The following is a 20250-nucleotide window of genomic DNA, read 5'->3' as shown; positions in this document are numbered from 1 at the left end:
TATGTTTGAATTTATGTGATTTAGCATTCTGTTTTGTCCTGTAAGATACATTAAACAGTTCTCCCTAATTTGTGTATATGCATACATTTATTCTAATTACTATGACCTAAACAGATTTCTGAATATATATTTAGGAACTTCATGAATATCTGACATGAAAACAACTGTTTCTCTATCTACATAAGCTAATGTAGAAAAAGGGAAAAAATGCTTAAAGGGTTGTTCATAAAATCTTTCAAAATAAAACTTCTGAAAAGAAATACTATATACAATCAGTAAGTTGGTTAAGAAAGTTAAATGATGGTCCTTTAAATCATAAATAAAACTAAGTATTCATGATGTTTCTGCAAAATATGTAATGTTTCCTGAAACAGATGTTTTAGCAAAGTATTAGAAATCAGGTACCTCAGCAATCATCGACTACGTACCAAAAGTTTATATTCTAAATTAAACACTAGTCTACAGAAAAAAATTGCTACATAAGTAACATTTATTAATGTTCTGCTGTATTTACAGTTTTAACATAGCAAAACTTAAATTTGAATTACCACTCGGCAGAAAGCACATCAGTTCTACACTTACATTGCATCATAATTTCTGCTAACACATTATAAAAGCAAGTAATACAGTTTATTAGGGATCATCTCAAAAGTCCCAAAGCCAAAACTCTTTTTTTCCAATCTTCTAGTCTCTATTTTTAGAGACAACGAAGTAAAATAAAATAAAAGGAACCTGTTTCATGAGAGATGTAAAGAATTATACTTATTAATTTTGTAATGTCGTCTTTGATATTATAACAATACTATATGTAGTGAAAGTGTTTACGAAATCCCAAAAGTACTGAGTACAAAAGAAAAGAGTACTGTAAAATTTAGGTTATAGATTAATACTTGTATTACTTTGCAAAAAAAGAATACTCATTCCTGACTATACCTTACGTTAATTTTGTACTACAATTTTGTTTCCAGGTGTACACAAAACACAATTTAAGATTTATAGATTTATTTTTAACAGTGTATACGTATCATGTGCAGAAATGTAATCTTAACAGTTTTCTAAACTTTTGAGAATTATCCCTTCAAAATGGCCAGCATTATACATATCTTACACTGAAATATTTAATTCCAAATTCACTTTAAGATGGAGAATTAAATAAAGCAATACTGCCCCCTACTGACTATAGGGACATAGCTCATGCTATATTTTAAATGACTACAAACAATATAAGGCATTATTAGTACATCACAGACTTGATTGCAATAGCTTTTTCAAACATTAACCACTAATGATTCAATGATTACAGAATTATGCGTTAACTATTAAAATTTTACACCTAGAAACAAATAAAGAGAAATGATCTTCAACAGTACTTTATTTATTTTTTAAAGCAGGTGATTATTTCTTCTGTGTTTTGAGTCTTGATTCACTTCCTGCAGATGTCCTGTTGCTTCTTGAGAGAGAATTCATAAATGCAGGAAGGCATTTGCCAGAAAACATCTGTCAGAAAAGGATATTGAATATTGAAACTATAGTTAGATTGTTATTTTAGCCAAGAGAAGGATGTAGTACACAAAAGAATGCAGGATGTTTATAGACATACAAAATGCACCTTAACATTGTTATAGGATTACTATACACTGATGTCAACAGTTAAACATTTATTATTAAATTAGATAATTTAAAATTTTAATAGTCTCCAGAAGTGAGATTTGTAGAAAGATAAGCTTGCTTTCTCTAAGGCTTTTTCCCTAAAGTTTGTGACAGGAAGTACTATGTAGCCAAGAGTGCCAAACTTAAAAATATAGAGAAACACAGGTTTAACTCAAGAGCTAAACATTTACAGCAAGTCAGTTAAAATTCTCTAAGCCTCAGTTGTCTCATTTGTAAAATGAGAATAATTGCTAAGCTACCTACTTTACAGTGTAGTTATGAAAATCAGATGAGATGATGTAATAGAACAGCTCTAAAAAGGTAATATCAGAAATTTATCATGTTATTATTCTCACCTTTTCCATGAAGTTCAGAAAGAAATCTATTATTACTACTGTTACTACGGATTGTTCCTATCTTCACAATGTCATATACAAGAGGATCACAAAAAAAAAAAAAAAAAAAAAACATTAATCTATCCCACATTTGCATCCAATAAAAAATGAACATCCTTGGAAGTTTTCAAGCAGAGACTATATAAACCTTTGGTAGTTGTCCAAATAGGGATTCCTTTTTGTCTACGAGGTATACCAGACTGTTACTGAAGTTCCTTTCAATTCACAAATTATATTGACTCTAAATATTTTAGTATATTCCTGGAAATTACACTGAGTTTTTTTAATCTCACATATACAATTTAGGGAATATTGTGGCCTTTCTGACCCAATTCTACACTAGCATAAATCTGTGGTTCTCAAAGTTTTATTTTTCTTGGTTGTTATTTTGGCCTCAAGACAAAATACAACACTTTGTCATAAGGAATCCTGGCACAGTAGGAGAAAGTCAGGAGACTCAAGAATGCAAATACCAAATTAAGTTTTATACAACTGGCATACCTAGCAAAACACTCTAAAGAAATAAGTTATCAAATGAACAAATAAAGTCTAAGTGAATTCCAGATACTTGGGAAGAGGCTAGACATAGAATAGCATATGTGTGTGTGTGTGTGTGTGTGTGTGTGTGTGTGTGTATAAAAACTGTGCCAACTATCACCACCACACCGGACATTGGTATAGGACTATTTTTTCTTTGTTCAGACCACTCTCAAAGCTACTAAAAATTATCTTATACTCCTTTTCTACATGCATTATACAGCATCATAAGATATAACCTACAAAATAATCTTAAGATCATTTCCCTTCTTTCCCTCCACTTATCAGTTGTTGAAACTGGTCTTTAAAGACGAGAGCTGCAGGCAGCATGGTGTATGAAAAGAATGCTGCATTTGGAGTCAAATGACCAGAGTTAAATGTCTAGCTCTGCCCCCCTCTAGTTGTATGACATTAGGCAAATCACTCATTCTCTCCCTCAGATTCCATCTGTAAAATTAGAAGAGATGATCTCTAAAGTTTCCCTTTTCCCATTCTAAATGAAGTGAATCATAAAAGGCTAACTTTACTTAAGATGAAGGCATTTAAGCACAACAGAAAAGAAACTGTAATGGTATTTAGGAAAATTAACAAGTCCAAAAAACATGCAGACAGAAAAATGGTAGGTAGACTAAATGTAGACTGCAAAAAAAAAAAAAAAAAAAAAAAAGTATTCCTATTGCTGTTTAAAATAAATTAATATTTATCAATTTTCATTACAATATATAAACTCATGAAATAAGTACTACTGTGGCACAACATTAATGTTCACTAAAGTGTGTGATATACTCCAGATAACAATATTAGTCTTTTACTCAAAGGCTCATAGCAGTAATTCAGCTTAGGTAACTCAGCTTATTTATATTATTATTATTATTATATTATATTATCTTAAAGTCAGGATAGGCACACAATAAACATTAAAGAAAATTGAGTGTGCTTGTCAAAGAGTGACTTCAACTAATATTCCATAAGATCAGCCTTTTGTGTCATTAATTTCCTCTCTAGGACTTCTGTCTCATTGAAAAAAAACTTTATTGCCTTGGCTAATATAAAAGAGTTGCTTGAGTGTTACCTTGAGAAATAAGCATGTATGTAGCTTTTAATACATAAGGCTGACTTTACAGAATATTAATATCATATTAAATCTGTAGATCAAAAAGATCATTGTGGAATGAAAGGATTTCTAAAACTTTGATATACAGGTCATAAGACGACATATATGGTTAGATTTCTTAACTTTCAGGAGAAAAAAATAATTTTTGAGGCATTGTTAAATTTAATATTCTCAGCAAAGCTTAAATGGAAATTTCTAACTTTTCTGCTTTAAAGTTATAAACTTTTTCTTAGGAAAAAAAAAAGACAAAAGCATATATTCAGCTTAGAATAGGAAAAGGGAGGAAAGTGGTCATGCCTTCATTTTAACGAGTAATGGAACAAAGCCATGATTCTGTTCATCAAGAGGCATCTGGCCAATTCCTAGTAGTTATTTTTCTACCCATGATATATTCTGGTTCATTATATTCATTATACTCAGGGACGATAATCCTAAGTAACTAACCATCTCTCCCAGTATATGATGTAATTAAATCAATGGTTTTGAACAGACTGATTGTATGTTTCATATATACATACAGTCTCAAAAGCATTAAAAAAGCTTTAATTATATTAATTATATTTCACAAAATTACATAGGGACTTTTGAAATCCACGTGAATAGATATTAATAAATTAGTCCTGTGTCAAGAAGACTTACACTTTTCAAAGTAAATCCCACTGCTACTTTGGACCTATTATCACACTACACTGATTTCACTAAAGAATGAGATATTTTGTATAAAAATATTTCTAACTGAAGATCATCCCCTTTAAATTCCAACACTAATTGTTTTACATGGAAATATTTCTAAAAATCATAACACTTTTTTTTTGCCTTCTTAAGTAGAGTATATTGAACATAATTTAACTTTGTTTTAATTAGTCATCATTATGAACAATACCTAGAGGGATTATTTACCCTGTTACATAGCCTCAGATTGCTCTAAGTTCTTGTGTCTTTTTTTTTTTTTTAAATATTGAGGTGGCAGAAAGAATAATGGATTTGGAATCAGGGTCTGTGTTCAAATCCCCCAACTAACTGTCTGACACTGGAGAAGTCACTTGACCTCTCTGGGTATGTTTCCTCGTGTCAAATCAGGGGACTGGATCAGATGGTCTAAAGTTGACTTTCCAACTCAATCTATAACCTGGGATTTAACCATCCCTTTTCTTGATTTGCTGAGCTAAAAAACCAATAACAAGTTTGTTAAGAGTAATAATTAAGTGAAGGTCTTCCCTAATAGTGCACCTGATGAGCTTTATTGAAGAATCTTTGTGACATCAATTTTAGCAGCTCTTTTTTCAGGTTACTTCTTAGTCTCAATTATGTTCCTGAAAATTTAAAGTTGCCAAATTATGTAATATTTATAGAAAACTTAGTGCTCAACACCTGCATTTTTGATTTCCTTCACAAGCTAATTGTACAATATTTCAGAGTCTGATTCTTTTTCTACAGCAAAATAATGTTTTGGTCAGGTATACTTATTGTGTATCTAATTTATATTTTAATATATTTAACATCTACTAGTCATCCTGCCATCTAGGGGAGGGGGTGGGGGGTAAGAGGTGAAAAATTGGAACAAGAGGTTTGGCAATTGTTAATGCTGTAAAGTTACCCATGTATATATCCTGTAAATAAAAGGCTATTAAATTAAAAAAAAAAAAAAAAAAAAGAAAACTTAGTGCTCAGCTAAATCCGAGTCCATGAGTAGGCTCCATGCTCCAAGATTACCAGTGACATCCATGTGAGAACTAACTAGCCAAAAGCTACAAAGCATAATACAGGACCTCCTTTATTCAATTAATCAACAAGCATTCTATGCCCAGAAAAAGAATTCTGGGAGATGACTAAAAACCATTACATTGAATTCCCAATCCCTATATTTATGCACACCTGCATTTTTGATTTCCTTCACAAGCTAATTGTACAATATTTCAGAGTCTGATTCTTTTTGTACAGCAAAATAACGGTTTGGTCATGTATACTTATTGTGTATCTAATTTATATTTTAGTATATTTAACATCTACTGGTCATCCTGCCATCTAGGGGAGGGGGGGGGGTAAGAGGTGAAAAATTGGAACAAGAGGTTTGGCAATTGTTAATGCTGTAAAGTTACCCATGCATATATCCTGTAAATAAAAGGCTATTAAATTTAAAAAAAAAAAAATCAACAAGCATTCATTATATACCTATTTTATATCAAACAAAGCTTATTCTTTTGCTCTAGAGAAGTTATTTAAAAAAACATATCTACCTTTGTTTTCTTTTCAAGAATGTATTCTCTGCTACAAAGTAAATATAAGAAATAGGAAGCCTTTTCCAGAGAATTTTCTATAACAGCTATGTCCTCATAGTCACAATTAATTAAGAATTACAGAAAATAAAAGATCTTGCTAGTTTAATATTTGTTGATTACAAAAAAGCATTTGATTCAATGGAACAAAATTATAGTTCAGAAAGTAGGGGAAAACACTACCTACCTAACAAAGTGTCTCTTTACAGAGTTATATGATAAATGTAAATTAAGAGATAACCTTGCTCAATGAGACTATAAGAATGAACATAAAGCAAGAATTTAAAAAGACATGTGTTTGCTCTGAATCACGTATGCAAATAGGATATTCCCACAGATGATAAAATTCTTTAGTTATTCCTATTGAAAATGACATTGTGCTTAGTGTACACTTCAGAACCCTTAAATACTACAAAATCTCATTCAAAAATCTCAAAGTGATTGTCCTAGCAATCTAACACAAGAAAACCAAGTGATGAAGGCATATATTGCCCAGATTTTAACACTTAGGTAGATAGCATTCTACTGGGTTGGTCCATGAGGACAAGCACTGCTGAGAGATGCTGGGATAGGTCCAGATCTTGATAGATGAGGCAGGATCACATTTTGGGAAAAACATACAATTGTTTCAATGATCCCAAGTTGTTCCCTGACAACATCACACACAGCAATATTAATACATTCTGTGACTACACGTCATGGGACACCACAATCTCAAAGAATATCTCAAGTAATCCAAAAAATAATGGAATGCTTTATAGTTGATGTAAACAGAATGAAATCATTTCCAATGATAAGATATATGTGACAGCACAAAAGCATCCTTAAATGTTGGAATCTTTACTAAAGTGTTAAGAAATTTCTTTACAAAGTGTTAAAGACATTGGAGTTAATTTAATCTTAAGAGTTATTTTGGGCCAGAACTTGAAACAAGATACTAAGTGGAACTGATTGAACAATGCTTGTGTTCACACCTTTAAAGAGCTCAAGTATCTAAGTACTCAATGGAGTTACCCCGGAGAGTTCAGGGCTAGTATGAGAGCTGAATTCACACCTCCCTTAGAACCAGAGAGCACTCTGGGAGATAACCCAGAATCCCTCTCCCTCCAGAAGGCGGAGTTAACCTTTGGGAGATCACATAAATATAGGGAGCTTTTGAAGCTTGAGGCTACTTCTTCAGGTGGGACAGACTGGAGATTGAGAAGCCATGAGTCGGAGCTGGCTGGAGGCTGAAGAAAGCAGAGGCAGAAGCCAAGGACAAAACTGCAAGATCTCTTGGAGCCAGGCAGAGAGTTAGGCCTCAACTAACCGGGCTAATACAGAAGGAGAAATAAACGTTTGCAATTTTTAGCAGCTGGCTGAGATTTTGGAATAATTATTTATTTCAACTGAGACTAAGGCTGCCCCCCAAGAAAAACCACCACACTTAAAGAAGTGAATTATCCAAAGAGTAAACAGGTTGGTCATGTGTGGAGAGGGACAGGAAAAAGATATTCCAAGTACAGCACTAGTGTGTACAAATATTAACAAAACAATCAGATGAAAGAAAGCCTACAATATCTTGGCTGGACCTCTGTAGAGGATATATGAGAAGATATGTTCAATAATAATATAGATTAGAAGAAACAGATGTAATATATCAAAGGATAAGACCATTAATCCACTGAAAAACTCCCAATATATTTAGGATGCAATTTTAAACACATACACTATTACCTATTCCTTCAATGAGTAAAGAAAAATCAATTCTGTGGCATGACACAGCTGTTCAGGCTTCTAAGGCTTAGAAATAGAATTCTAAAGGCTATTTTAGCTCTAATCATCCAAATTTTGTTATCTCTAAATATCCCAGGAAGTATAGAATTACGTTTACTAAAAGATTATTTGGTGTGGTTGTCACTTTTGCAAAAAGAAACAATTAAATGCAACATTTTACCCCTCAATGGAAGCCTCTCCTACAACTCTGGGGAAATTGCTAGGAATGTAATTTTTTCTTAAAAAATACTTTGGACTACTGCTGATTATAAAATTTAAATAGTAAATCCATCTTGAAGAACCTTATTTTCCAAAGACTTTCTCTATTTCAAATCATAAAGCATAGTACAATAAATTTAGAAATTAAACATCTCCACTGAAAAACCTCATCAAGAATTTCATAAAAAGTTACTAATTAACAAAAATAGAATTTAGAGAAAGATCTCATCAAAGCCAGTCTTTGTCAAGAAAAAGAGAATGAAGCCAACCCAAATTTCCCTATTACCTGGATACCCACAATATGAAATTTGTTTTAACTAAGCAGATGGAGGAATATAATTATCTGGTAACTGTTGAATAAAGACTAAATGTTTCTTCTAACTAAAGAATCAAGAGAAAAAAAAGATTGGCTCAGCCTATTTAAACAAACAGAATAAAGCTTTTATCAAGCACCTGATAGGCATTCTTTTGAGAAGTTTAAGTCTTTCAGTAATGCTCTAAGTTCTAAGTAGAGGATAAAAAGAACAAAAGTAAACAGTTCAAAACTAGCTTTAAAGCTAATTTTAGGAGCTACCATTACAGCAGGTTTATAGAATCTATGGAAGGGAAAAAATATTTTCATATTATTTTGGGTCCCAAATACATTAAGAAATATTTATGTAATTTCTAGGATGTTATAGACTCTCCTTCACACCCTCAAGGAACAGATTGTAAACCCAAGGGTTTAAAAAGGGTTAAAAGTACCCCAAAGGCTAAGAATTTAGATTTGAAAGAACTCTAAAATACTATTATTTTTTAAATTGAATAAAATATTGTTACTAATAAATTTGCTTCCAAGCTTTAAAGTAACAATGAACAGGAAAAACTATAAAGGTGCATTACTGGTTTTAAGTCCTAAATCAATGTTTCACCAATAGCTATTTGTGTTTCTGAAGCTTGACTAAATTAAATTCAATGGAAACATTAAACTTTTTAGAAATATAACAAAGAACTTAGTAAAGTTTTCTTACAGTAAGTTAGATTATTTAACAGTCCATGAACATTTTCTAGCAATAAAACTTAAGCCTTCCCTCAAAAAGATAGCTTTAACTATAATAGCTTCTTTGTGTGATATTTCATAAAAAGTAAATGCAGCAAATATTCCCTTACCATAGAGGTATCTGAACATACATACATACACACACACACACACACACACACCCCTCTCCCTTTGTTACAATCACGCATTCAATTAAAATGAAATGATAAATTCTTGACAAGTTAAGCACAAGAATTTTTTTCTCCTCTGTATGACCAAGTGGTCTATGGTCTAAAAGTAATAAATCAAAAAAGCATCTATGTCTGGTTAGTAAAAAATCAGAGGGAAAAAAGGTTTTAGCTCAACAGATACTGGGAACTATATACATACATACAAATACACACACACACACACACACATACATACACACACACATAAAACAAGTAGATAGGATGTTCAGTCTATATAGGAGCAAACTAAGAACACTGAAGACTGGTTTAGGGTCCAAGAAAAATGAAAATTGGACAGAAACTAGGTTATAACATAGGAGATAGAGGAATTCTATCTCAAAGGATTTCAGTAAGACATCCTTTAAGTTGGACCCTCTACGTTCTGTGTGTTCTTAATAGTCTACTGTATATATTTTTTACTCTCATTACAAACAGTAAAAATATTTTTTATGGCAATGTAGAGAAGTGGCCTAATAATGTATTAAAACCATGAGGAATTACAATGAAAAGGTAAATATGAGATAATTAGTATGGAAATAAATCCACATTCCCCAAAGTCATAATTGCAACAAAAATATCCAAACTCTTGGGTAGCTACAAAGGGAGAGTGCCTGTTGCATTCCACCAGAAAAAATCTTAAAATATAACAGTTTTAAGAGACAAGTGCTAAAATCACTTTAGATATTTCATTTAGATGTAGCTTAAAAAACTAAACAAAAATTCTTAATAAAATTACATGTACTAGGAATATGACTTAGAAACAAAATTTTAATACCTTTAGTAAATAAAGAGAACTCTGGTCCTGGGGAGGGTTGAAAAAGTATCTGGCATCTTCCGAACCTTTGCATAATTGATAAATCCTCTGAGGAACAGAAGAAAGCCTAAAAATATTTGGGGAAAAAAAGAAGTTTCATCACAATTGAAAAAAACTTAAGCTTACAGGAAAATAAAGCCCAAATATAATTTCAAAAATTAATATACAAATCCAAATTCCCAAATTCCAAATACATTTTGTGATGGCCACCTGAAATGCCCCCCTGAAAGGAGAGATTAACTATATCTTTGCTGAAAGAAATCAAAACAGAGAAATTAGTATTTCCAAAATAGTTTTCACAGATAATTCCTATTAATTAATAAGACCAGAGGAGATTGGAGATAAACTTCATAGGTACTTTTTAATATATACCCAAGAAATATAGAAACATCATTTAAATGGACTAACTGGGCACATAAAGAAAAAAAAACCAGAATTGGTATCGTTATTTATATCTGAATACTCAGTTGAAGACTCATAAAAATACCTTCTTATACTTTGAAAAATATCCTGAGTTAAAATTCTGAGAATAAAGATGAAGGAAAACAAATTTACAGGTTTTTATGAATTACATTTACTATTTTCCACAGCATTTTTCTGCTGACCAGTCATGTCATTTCAGGTCTTTCTTAACTATGGCATATTAATACTCTCCACCAGATGGCAGGATTCTTTTACCTACAAAGCAGTTTTAAGCCCATTTTCTCACCATCTTTTTACAAAAAGGGTAAAGAGTGAATAAAATCACCACAGGACAGAGACTTGGGGTCCTTGTTTTGTTTGTTTGTTTTTTTTTCCTCACAAACTTAGACATACACACACAGACCTATAAAATAAAGAAATCAAAAGATTGTCAATCCCAACTAATCCCCTTCTCCCCCCAAAGTGGTTCAAAGCTTTCTTTTTTGGTACAAGATCTCTGGGCAATTTGTGTGAATATGTAAATGGAAAAAAAGAAAGAGTTTGTTTTCAGAAAAGCTGCTTTCAGGAAGCCTCTTCAAAAAATGTAACTGTCAAAAGTAAGCAAAGCAACTGCTATTTTTGGAAATGTTGTTTGCTGCTCCAACACTAACCCTTAAGTAATATCACACCATCTTCTATTAATATTTCCACAAACTCCAGTGCCCTTCTACTTGTAAGAATTATTTACAAACATTATAACACGAGAGACTTTTTTCCCTAGTAAATTATATTGCAAAAGTATTTAATATTATTGAGCTGGTAAAAGCAAGGCATGGCCCCACTAAATACAAGATCAGGTATAGCACCAGTCAATCATCGCCATTGCTACTAGGGATGGCAAGGAAATATATGCCAAATATTTTGGGAGTGGAGGCAGTAGACTTCCAAGTACAATATTTATTCAAAAAACATGAAATCACTTGGTAATTGACATAATTTGGTTTGCTTTGTGGAAAATGATCATGATTTTTAGTTTTACAAATTCTTTTTTTTCTTAAATCCACATTATCTTGCTTCTAAATGATACATACAGGCAACTCAGATGGCATAGTGAGGAAAGTATTAGACCTGAAATCAGAAAGACCAGAGTTCAAATCCAGCCTCATATAGTTACCAGCTAAGTGACTTTGGACTCTAGGCAAGGCAGTTAATCCCTTTCAATTTCTGGTATTTCGATATCTGGCATTTATTATTGTGCTTTTTTTTTTTTTAATATATTACTTTATAACAAGCTCTCAGGAATGTTTGCTAAAAATAATTTAATTCTGAAAATGTTACGAAGAATTGGCTTTTTTTTCCATTTGTACTTTGCAAATACTTACCTAATATAAGGAAAACCCACCAGAGCCAATACTGACCATCAAAGTAGCCAGGGAAATAAGTGGAAAACTAAAAAATAAAAATATAAAATATTTTCAGGTGTGTTACATACACTATAATAGAATTTCATACTTTTATCTAAATGAAAAATAGTGAAGGATTTCAGTAGAAAGTGAATTTTGGGGGCAGCATATTCAATTTATATGTAGCAGTAGTTTTCAATTTTACCAACACTTCAGATCCATGAACTAAGCCAATAAATGTAATTGCTTGATAATGATTATGCAATCTTGTTTTATGGAAAATATTCATGTAATGGGATGGTTTCTATTTTTATGGACTCCTGTATATAACTTTTATAGAGTATTGTTTTCAAACAATATATACACATTATAGATTATAATGTCCTAAAAATGAAATTTCTTTTTAGAAAATACTTTTTAAAAATTCTTCCATTCAGGAATTTATCTAAGAATTTATATGATGACAAATCAAATGGTTGATTCAATCACTTCAGTTTGCTACACAAATTAATCAAAAATGCTCATTTGATCATTTTAATAATTGGCTAACTATTCCCCTCTTCAGTTTTCAATGGCTGTACTGGGATCATGCAGATACAACACTGGCCAAAGCAGTTTAGGAAAGGAAGTTTTTATATTCTAAATATAATAATCTGTGGGTATATTTTTATGTTGTTTAAAAAGAATTTTTTTAAAGGACTATCTGGATAAATGTGTGTAGCTAGAAGTGTAAAATAAGAAAAGTACATAAATCAAAGAACAAAAAAGTTTTTATCTACTTTTGTATAACAATTTTACAGAATGGGAATGTTTACAAGTAGAAACTTCTGGATGTTTTCTACTTTTCAGAGCAAAATTAAGACCATTTGGGAATTTTAAGAGCTATAACAATTCCATGAAGATGCACTAATAAATTAAAAATACAATCAACAGAAAATATTTTCATTTATGAAAATAATTATGCAATTATGAAATCTGAAAATAGAGGAATTTTAAAAGCTTATTCTACAGTTCTTACTCTAGAAGCGGTAATTCTAAAATTTTTATAATCGCTGCATCATCCTGAGATAGTGAAAAACCCTGATACAAATCTACTTGGTCACACACTTGTTACCACAACAATACAAAGACAAACAAAATACCCTGACAGAATCAATGGGAGTATCTAGATCTGATAACATGCTAATATATCAATCAGTTCAGTTTTCATAGCAAAAGCTATTAATTCCAGAAATAAACACACAGTTCACATTATAAACTTAATAAAATATACATGCCTAAGAATTACTAGGAAGCATCTTTCTGGAATATTAAAGCAGTCTCCAGATCATAACTTGAGAATATTTGTGAATATTTGTATGGATATGTGTAAAAAGTACTGATCAAATAATTCAAATGCAACTGCTTTTAATTTAATTATACAAAGAAAAGATAGCTGACAAAACGAAAAAGTATATTCAAAATTTTAAGAGAAAAAAATAAAGATTAAAGAGACTAAGAAAAAAAACATTCATTTTTTTTCTACTTCTTCCCCAGTAACCCTTTATTCTATACAACTTACCCTGACAATCAAGATCCACTTAATTAAAGATAGACCAAACCCTGAAATGGCCCCATATCTTCCTGCAGCTGAGGTGGTCAGACAGAAAGACAGGAAAAATCCAATCCAGTTAAAGAGGAATGCCACTGAAAAAAGAGAAAATATAAAAATACACAATTACCCAGATGGCAAGATGAAGCTGTTTGTAAACTTTTTATTTCAACAATGTTCCCAAGGACAGGAAAGGATCTCCTTCCTCCTTCATGTCAAAATCTCCAAAAAACTCAGCCTAATCAAAAACCTTCAGTGTCCCTAGAACTTCTAAAAGAAAATGCAAGCTCAATTTGGCTTTTTAGGATCCACCACAATATAGCTCCAACCTACATTTTTAGCCTTATTTCATATTACTCCCTTTTATATATCTATATTCCAGTCAAACTAAAATGGTAATTATTCCCCCAAATCAACCTGCCATTTCCCACTTTTCTGTATTTTCACAAGCTCTTTCCTTCCTGTTCTCTTCAAATTTTAGGAATCCTTTTCATTCTCTGAGACAGAGCTTAAGTACCACATGCTTAATGTAGTCTTTTCTCATTTGTCCCATTCATAAACGTTTTTTCCTTCCTCAAATACTCTTTATTCACTAAGACTGGATTTCTCCTTCACTCTAATCACTCCCTACCCTTGTTTTACTGTACAGATAGATCTATGTACAAGTCGTATCACTTACTCTATCCTTTGATCTCTTTTCCAGTCCTCCCACAAACCCATTCCTGAAAAGTACTCCTGAAGAGGAAGGACTATTTTACTTTTGCTTCTGTATTCCCAAAGCCAAGTATATTTTTTTTAAAATGCTTGGAGAATTGAAGTGAAAAATCTTTTTTGCTAAATATGTATACCTGTACTTCTTTCTGGTCTAAATTTTTAGTCTTTTTTCTTTTCTATTCACTTCATGCAAATATTTTTAACTTTGATTAAATTAGGGCATCAAATAATTTGCTGAGTACTTAAAGTATTCAAGCTCTTCATATTTGTTTAATTATAAGTGTTTACCTTCCCCAAACCTCTAGTTTTCCATGACATTAAGCAACACTTCTAATAAAATCCTTCACTATTAAATATAGTGAAAAAAAAAAATGATTGTCACTCTCCTAGTATATGCAGAAGTAAAAAAGGAAAGGAAGGAGGGAGAGAAAAAGGAAGGGAGAGAAGGGAATAAGGGAGAGAAGGAAAGGGAGAGGCAGATGAGGTAAGGAAGGGGAGAAGTAGAAGGAAGGAGAGAAGGAGGAAGAGAAAGCTAAGCACAAGGAATCAGAACAAGGTCAAATCTGGTTTCTTAGTCAAAAAAAAAAAAGACTGCTCAACAGGTCAGGAAGGGGTAAGAACAGTAATGAAGTATAACTGGAGTAAAACTAAAGCAACCCCATAAAGACCTTAATTATAGTTTTCATAAATATGCATAGGGAGAGAAGAGGAAATGAGACAATACTAAAATATAAAAATGATAATGCCTCAGACTATTTGTTTCCTCTCTCTGGGATAAACACAATAAAATGGTTCTAATCACTATATATACTTACTGAAAAAAGTTAACATGAATATCCCATCATTTCCTATCCTCAGCTGGTCAGCATCATCAAAATCATCCCTTGCTACAAAATCATCATCCTAATATGAAAAGAGAAAGGAGAAAAAAAATTCATACTCGGTGCTTCTTAGAGAAAATAAAAACAGATACCAAAAAAATCAGTGTTAACATAAGAAATTTCTCATTTCATCTTGAATTAGGAAGGGTTTATACATTAAAAAAAAATATATAATCCATAAAAAATTTAAACATGAGCACTTGACTATAACATTTCTTGTGTATGGAATGCTTTAAATTTAACAAAGCATCTTCTTCACAACTATTTTGTGAGGTATGTATTGTTATCACCCCCTTGTTACAGATGATGAAACTAAGGTTCAGAGATGTTAAATAGTAAGGGTTAGAGTCAGGATTTTAATTCATAAATTCTTGGCCACTACACCATATTGCCATATAACTTTGCTTTTAAATGAACAAATTAAGATTGTCTCCCCGAAAAAAATTTGAAAAAAAAAAAAGTTTTAGTATGTTTATACTTTGTTATGTAAATAAAATGAATTTGGTTATTCTGAACATGACAAATACCAGCAATCTGAACACTGACATATACAAAGGACAGAAAAAGATAATTTTACATGAATTTACAATTTCCATTATACATGGCTTGTTATAGTTTTTGCATAACTAATGTTATAGTTTTCATATAAATTGTTCTTAGAATGTAAATCAGCACATACTATGTTCACTTTTTTCCCATGTTTTTGTTTTTTTCTCTCTCATGTTTTTTCTCCCAATATGATTCATAAGGAAATATGTTAAAAAAAAAAAAAAAAAAAAAAGAAAGAAAGAAAAGAAAAAAAAGTACATATATAACCAAAAAAAACCCAAAACCCTACATGTAACTGGGAGGAATTTTTTTTTTTTTCCCAAATAAATTGTTGTCCTAATTCTGCTTATTTCACTTCTGAAAATTCAATTTAATTTTCAGTTCAAAATTCTTTCCCTTCCCCTGAACTCCACCCACTGAAAAGGCAAGAGAAATAATATACAATACAATTATGTATAGTTGTGAGAAGGAAATTCCTGCATTTGAAAAAAATTCAATATTATTTTATTTCATCCCTTTATTTTTTTAATGGCACAGTAATATTCCATTATATTTAAACATAATTTGTTCTTTGCCACAAATCAAAAAATGTCTATTCCTAAACAAATGAGTTCCTTCTTTGTTTTATTAAGATAAATGCCAAATATTAGTTGGTAATGCTGGATCAAAAGCTTTGCAAAGTTTACTAACTTGGGAGGAATAATTCCAAATTTTTTTCTACAATGGCTATGTTGAGTTCACAGGTCCTTCAAAAATGCCTTAGCTGGGATTACATATCCAAAAACTGTCCTTTTCCCTTTTTTAGTTATCTGATGGCTGTAAAGTAAAACCTCACAGTTGTTTTAATATGCATTTCTCTTATTATTCATGATTAAAAACATTTTTATATGGTTATTAGAAGTTTTTCTTCTTTGAAGAGTTGGCCTACTCATATCTTCTGACACTCATCTGCTTAGGTTCACCTATGGAAACTATCCTATCATTTGCAAAGTGATAATTTTATTTTTTCTTTATTTTTATTCCCTCAATTTTGTTTTCTTTTTTAGTTGTTATAGACATAGCTAAATGGCACAGTGGATAGACTGCAGCATATGGAGTCAGAAGACCTGAGTGCACATCCAGCTTCAGACAGTTCACTAGCTGTACAACCTTGGGCAAGTAACTTAACATGTTTGCCTTAATTTTCTCACTTGTAAAATCAAATGAGATAGCTTCAAAGTACTTAGCAGAATGCGTAGCATATAGTGTGCACTACATAAATGTTAACTATAAACTTTTATTATAGCTATATAGCAGACATTTCTAGAACTGTATTAAATAGTAATAACTGCATAATCTCTGATTTTACTAGAAAAGCTAGATCTTGGGTTTGAATAGTTATATTAATTAAGGATTTAGTTATGCTTATGCTTTTCAATGTTTTAAAAGAAATGATTGTTGTACACTGTCAAATACTGTAAAAAGAATACTGTTTACAATGTAGTATAGCAAAGCTAACCTTAAAGCCAAGAACAGAGTTCAAGTCTTATCTCTAACATAAACTTGCTATATGATACCACACAAATTATTTACCTCTCAGTACTCTTGATAATGACTGTAATTTTTAATTTGATCCAGCAATTTTTAGAATTAAATTATTTGGTCTTCATTTAAATTTGAATATTTTCTTCAAAGATCTTTTATTGACCATATGTTTTATTGAATTGTGGTCAATAAAGTTTTAGGGTTTTTTGCTTTTTTGTATCTTGACACATTATCTGGGTTCATACAAAGCTGAGTAATTTGTATATTTATTTCTATTGCCAATCAGTAATTCACAGAGATCTATTAATTCAATCTTTTAAAGATTTTATTCAGGTCCTTAATTCTTTCCAGTTTATCTTTTTGTTAGATTTAAGTCTGATGGAAATAAACTGATATCCCCAAATATTATAGCTGTGCCATCTCTTCTTATAACTCAATTTACTTTTGCTCTACTTATTTAGATGTGGTGCTTAAGTATTTCATAATTTAGGATTCCTTTATAATATAATCCCTCTTGCTTATCTCTTTTAACTGTCTATTTCTATCCTTGCTTTTTTAGTTCACCTGAAGCAAAATACATGATCATCTTAACTCTATATGAATCTTTATTTCAAGGGTATTTTTTTATAAACAACGTGTTATCATCTTCTTTCTAATTCATTCCATTCTCTTCTGTTTTGTGAATTCATTTCTTTCAATTTCAATTATGATTGTTAATTGTTTATTCCGCTCCTTACAGAGGCTCTTTACAAATTAAAGGGAATAGACAGAAAGGAATGTGATCAACATTAATGCTCATTAATCAAAATGTCTGATTCCATTCTACTGTCCCTGCTCTCTTCTCACCTAAACCCCAAGTCACTGGTTCTTACACTTACTTTCTTTTCAATATTCCCTTTACAATTGATCCAATCTCTAAAATTGAAATGTATTTTGCTTCCCCTCCAACAGTCCTCACCTTCATCTTTTCCAGTTAAGTTCAATGTCATCTTTACCAATCTGATGAGTAGAGATGAAAGCTAGCTCCCTGAGTGTGTGAGAGAGTGTCTGTGTGTGAGTTTCCTTCATCTGTTTATCTCATTCAAATGAGACTGAGTGAAAATCAAAGAATGCCCTTTATTCCATATTTCCAATATCATCTCCTAGTGCACCCCAAGAAAGAAAAGTGGTTTGCCCTTCCTTATTACTTTTCTCATGTATTCCTTCTTCCTTCACTTCTCTCCTTTCTTAAGATCATCAAAACAGAACAAAACTACTCCCAAACCTTCTGTATGTCTGAAGATTATAAAGGGAGACTTGTCTCTTCTCCTTGAATGTAAGACTTTAAATGCTACTTTGCCCCTTCCAAAAGTTCAAATGAATTTCAATGTTTCTACTTAGTTCTGGCTTTTGTTTTACAATCAAGAATGCTCAAAAATTCTCCATTTCATTCAAGTCCATTTTCTCCATATAAAATTAAGCTCAATCTTACAAATTAGGTAAATTATTCCTAACTGTTTTCTTACCTCAGATCTCTCCATTCCAGTTCATCTTCCTCCACCTGGCTATCAAAATATTTTTCCTAAAGTATAACTCTGATCATGTCACTCAATATACAATAAGTCCAATGGCTCCCTATTTTATCTCCAAGATCAAATAGATTCTTTTTTGGCTTTTATGATCTTTTTAACGCTGTGCCCCTTCTTTCATAAAATGCAACAGATTGGAAAATGAGGGGATGCCCATCTATTGAAAAATGACTAAACAAGTTTTGGCTTATGATTGTTAAAGAACACTACTGTTCTTTAAAAAATGATGAACAGGATGCTCTCAAAAACACCTAAAAGACTTACATGAATTGGTATAAAGTGAAATGGGCTGAACCAGGAGAACATTGTACACAGAAACAGAAATATTGCAATGACTAACTATGAATGACTTAGCTATTCTTGGCAACATAATAATCTAAGACAATTTCAAAAATGTAATCCACCTCCAGAGAAAGAACTTATGGAGCTGAGTGCAGTTGAAGCATATTTTTAAATAACTTTATCTATTTTTATTGTTTTTTACCTAATCTGTTTTCTTTTACTACATGACTAATAATGAAATATATTTTATATGACTGCATGTGTATATAATAGATATCTTTTTAATTAGGGAAAAGGGGAAGGAAAAAACTTTTTGAAAAGAATGTCAAATTATTTTTACATATAACTGGGGGGAAAGAAGAATAAAAAGAAAAAGAAAAAACCAAAATACTAGAAAGCATAGGAATAAAAAGAGCTTTCCTTAAAAAAAAAAATTAATAACGTAAACTTGAGCCACACTAAGAGAAATATAGTGTCTAGGTCTAGCGAGGTGAGAGTCTTTCTATACCCTACTTTAGTCAAATCACATTACAAGTACTGTGTTCAGCTCAGGGATCTACATTTTAGAAAAAACACTGAAAAGCTGGAGAGAGATCAGAGAAGTTAACTAAAATAATGAAGGTCCTCAAGTTCAAGCCCACATGAAGATTAGTTGAAAGAATTAGATGTTTAGCCTGCAGAGGATTCAGGAGAGAACATGATGGTTATCTTTAAGGGCTATCATATGGAAAAGAGATTATTATTTAGACTTATCCTGCTTGGATTCAAAAATAGAACTAGGACTGATAGGAGTTACAAAGGATAGATTTAGTCTTGTTATGAGGAAAATCTTTCTAACAATTATAACTATGCAAAAATAGAATTGGTTGCCTTGATTGAATGATAACTTACTGGATGTGCTATAAAGGGATTTTGTTCAGGTATAAATTATACTAGAGGGACTCCAAGGTACTTTCCAACTATATAATCCAAAATAACTGTTATCTTCTTATTCACAAATTACATCTTTCCCCATTCTTCAAAACATGGAATATTTTTAAAGAGAGGTTTATCTTGATACAACTAATGCCATCTCCTTTAACACATCTTTCTTACTAAGAACAGCTTCCATTTAAGAACTAACTCATTTGCAGAGAAAACTCAAAAGAAAAGATTTAGGAATATTCAAAAGCATAAGGATGGTTAATTCTAACTTCAAATAAGAATAAGTAAGCCTTTATCCATCCAATTCCTTTATTTTTTGACTAATTTCTCAAACATTTTCAAATGTACTTCCTTTCCTTGTAACAATCTCCTAAAATGGTTTCTTTCTCTCTTTTCTGATATAA

The 20250-nt window shown here is 31.4% G+C and overlaps 1 protein-coding gene across 3 annotated transcripts in view; it reads right to left on the bottom strand.

Annotated features, from left to right (window-relative positions):
- Positions 1-462: 462 nt before the first annotated feature.
- NDFIP1 (Nedd4 family interacting protein 1) overlaps positions 463-20250 on the bottom strand; it is a 52426-nt gene continuing 32638 nt past the window's right edge. For 2 of the 3 annotated variants that reach the window (XM_031953463.1, XM_031953465.1), the window contains 5 exons: positions 14934-15021; positions 13375-13499; positions 11793-11859; positions 9970-10075; positions 463-1497 (listed from right to left, as the gene is read on the bottom strand). In XM_031953463.1, the coding sequence (XP_031809323.1) occupies positions 9972-10075; positions 11793-11859; positions 13375-13499; positions 14934-15021 (384 nt within the window). In that variant the 3' untranslated portion in view covers positions 463-1497; positions 9970-9971. Of the gene's footprint in view, positions 1498-9818; positions 9830-9969; positions 10076-11792; positions 11860-13374; positions 13500-14933; positions 15022-20250 lie in introns of those variants that run through there. The other variant, XM_031953464.1, reaches the window with a different exon arrangement.

The sequence above is a fragment of the Sarcophilus harrisii genome, chromosome 2, assembly GCF_902635505.1.
Source record: "Sarcophilus harrisii chromosome 2, mSarHar1.11, whole genome shotgun sequence".
Classification (NCBI taxonomy): Eukaryota; Metazoa; Chordata; class Mammalia; order Dasyuromorphia; family Dasyuridae; genus Sarcophilus; species Sarcophilus harrisii.
Note: the sequence above shows the minus strand (reverse complement) of the source record. Positions and strands in the feature narration are given on the sequence as shown.